Genomic DNA, 2766 nt, shown 5'->3' with positions numbered 1-2766 from the left:
ATTTTTTTTATATGTTAATTGGACAGATTAAATGTTGATTGGATAAGATTAAAAATACTGTATATAATTTTATTAGAAAATCTTATCAAACTGAACCAGGGTGGAAATCTAAAAATTTCTAAATAAATAAAAATTTAGAGAAAATTAAAATCTCAAAAAAATCATTATAATAGTTTTTCCCATTAAAATTAAAATAGATTAATATATTCTTAAATGTATAGTCTAAACAATATAAAAAATATTCTTTTATGTTTTTTCTGGTCCATTATGTTTCAAATTTTATATAGATTTTCATATGTTTAAATTGTTTAATTAAATAAGATTTATTGTTTGCTTAAATTTTTAAAATACTAAATTTATTTATGCATTTAAAAATATTCAAAAATTCATTTTAATTCATAAAAAATCAAAAAGCAATAAAATAAAATTTATTTCATCTATTAATTAGAATAAAATTTATTTCATCTATTAATTAGAATAAAATTTATTTCATCAATTAATTAGAATCCATATTTCATCTATTAATTAAAATAAAATTTATTTCATCTACTAATTAGAATCCACCCATTATGAAATTACACAGCAATTCTTAACAACATTTCTAGTTATTTCTATCTACCTGATAAATCTGGAAACTTGATATGTTGATAAATCCAAGTTAAAATAATTCTATACCGTTAAATAAATAAAGGTGTAAGACTGTTATTCAAAGTTTAGTCAACTGTTCAAAATCTTGATATGATAAAGTTAACGATGGATCGATTGTTCTATACTGTTCAATTAATGAGCATATATATTTTCTTTAACTAACTAGGACTGCTCTTCAAGTTTCTAGACGTGTTGCAATGCTGGAGGGGCATTCATGCTTAAAACGCCCTGTCAACCAGGACCTGAGTATCAAGTAATGTCTTCTTAAACAACACCTAGATATCTTCAAAGCTGTTTGCTGGCGTTCTGTAACTTACTTTTCTGAAATAATAGAAAACTGATCCATACAATTGAAGAAAGAAGAAACTAATTTCATCAATCTGACATGTCACAATATGAAATAATAGAAAGGTGATCCCTACAAATGTAGAAAGCGGGAAACTCAGTTCATATTAATAATAGAGAAAGTGATCCCTACCAATGAAGAAATTGAGAAACTCGGTTCATATTTCGCAAGTGCAATTTAGATGGTAGCAGTCAACACCAGCAACAATAATAATACTGTAGACAAAGGATGTTGTCATAACCTCACATATAAATCATAATACACAACTATCATCTTGCCATTCTCATTTCTAGGGAGCAGCAACCACACTTCAATATACTACTGATATACAAACATAAACTTGAAATTCTTACTCTATCAACTAGCAGATCTTCTATTATCATTACATGATGGTGCACGATTCCTGTTGATCTTCCTTCCACACATACCAAACCTCATCGGGAGCCAAAGGATTATGGTATTGTGGCCACATTATCTCAGATTTGTTTGGACAAGCACAGGATGTGGGGCAGCACTTTTCTAATCTGCATGAACAAGACAAGCCTGGAGAGCAACACTTCGGTGGCTTCCACGCTGGAGGACAATTACTGGGAGTAGGAGTACAGGGACAAGTCGGTGGAGGTCGACAATTACAGGGAGAGTGATACAGGATGGTGGTGGAGGTGGCGGTGGCGGTGGCGGAGGCGGAGGTTGGTGGCTGTGGCTGTGGCGGTGGCGGTGGCGTTGGCGGCGGCGGCGGCGCCGCCGGAGGTGGTGGCGGCGGCGGCCACGGTCCGTAGGAGACGAAGTGGACGCAACAGAATTTTTTTTTCAGCAACTGGATCATGCAAACAGGATCCGCGTCTCCGATCACAATCAACGTGCTCTCACGTATATTGATCGTCACAGATTCGATTCCTGCGATTGAAGTAACATTCAAAAACTCGAATACCAAAAAGAAATTAAATCATAAGAACCCAAATTGTTAATCACCTTCTACTTTCTTAACAGAATGCAAAGAGACCAACATAAATACCAAAAATAAAATGCAAATAATTGTTTACCTTCAATTTTTGTAACAGAGTGCAAGGCGACCTTCTTGCATTTGGAGCACTTCAAGTCCAACCGTATCACAGTTTTCTGCACATCAGGCAGTCAACATGTCAGCATTAACGATCAAACAAATAATCAAAACCTATATCTCACCCACATAGTTACTTACATAGGTCATCTTCCCATCACTAACTATCTAAGGACACTGTTATTCCTCTGCTGAGATCGATCTGATAAATAATATGAAATGAGGGCTTCCAGAAAAACCGAAGAACACTCTTCAAACAATCGAGTAAGCCGCTCGGTAGGACATTGTAGCGAAGGAGGAAGAGGTGGGTACTGCAAATACTGTATTGGAGCCAAAGGGTCTACATCTTTTTCTTAGTGCACAACACAATGTAAAAAAGAGAAGACCATTCACACACTTGAGGAAGGGTGCTCTCCTGCATATGAAGGTGATCAAATGAAGAACCAAAACTCACACTTGAGGAAGGGTGCTCTCGTATATATGAAGACAATCAAAAGAAAAAACAAAATTGGCAAAATAAAACTGTAAGCATGTGGAAAATAAAAAGATAAGGAGGATAAAATTTTGATGTAAATTTTTTATTGAACTTAAAATTTGAGAAAAAAAAATATAGTATTTCAAGAGATTTGATTTTTTTTTACTCTTAGAAAATCTCAAGTTAAAATGGATTTAATTTAATTTTGTTTGTGAAATTTGAGAAAAGTTTACACTT

The 2766-nt window shown here is 33.7% G+C and overlaps 1 protein-coding gene across 1 annotated transcript; it reads right to left on the bottom strand.

Moving 5' to 3' along the window:
• Positions 1-1216: 1216 nt before the first annotated feature.
• LOC149235663 (uncharacterized) lies at positions 1217-2204 on the bottom strand. The gene is made up of 3 exons (XM_089368624.1): positions 2196-2204; positions 2038-2113; positions 1217-1891 (listed from the first exon to the last, which is right to left on the bottom strand). The coding sequence occupies exons 1-3, from the start codon at positions 2202-2204 to the stop codon at positions 1377-1379; spliced, it is 600 nt and encodes a 199-aa protein (XP_089224750.1). The 3' UTR covers positions 1217-1376.
• Between the last annotated feature and the right edge of the window lie 562 nt (positions 2205-2766).

The sequence above is a fragment of the Pinus tabuliformis genome, chromosome 8 (genome assembly GCF_031772625.1).
Source record: "Pinus tabuliformis cultivar Carrire ecotype Pingquan chromosome 8, CPIR1, whole genome shotgun sequence".
Lineage (NCBI taxonomy): Eukaryota > Viridiplantae > Streptophyta > Pinopsida > Pinales > Pinaceae > Pinus > Pinus tabuliformis.
Note: the sequence above shows the minus strand (reverse complement) of the source record. Positions and strands in the feature narration are given on the sequence as shown.

Coding starts and splice junctions, on each gene's coding strand:
- LOC149235663 (XM_089368624.1), bottom strand. Junction 1,892..2,037: donor CTCTGTTACAAAAATTGAAG/GTAAACAATTAT, acceptor CTTCAATCGCAG/GAATCGAATCTGTGACGATC.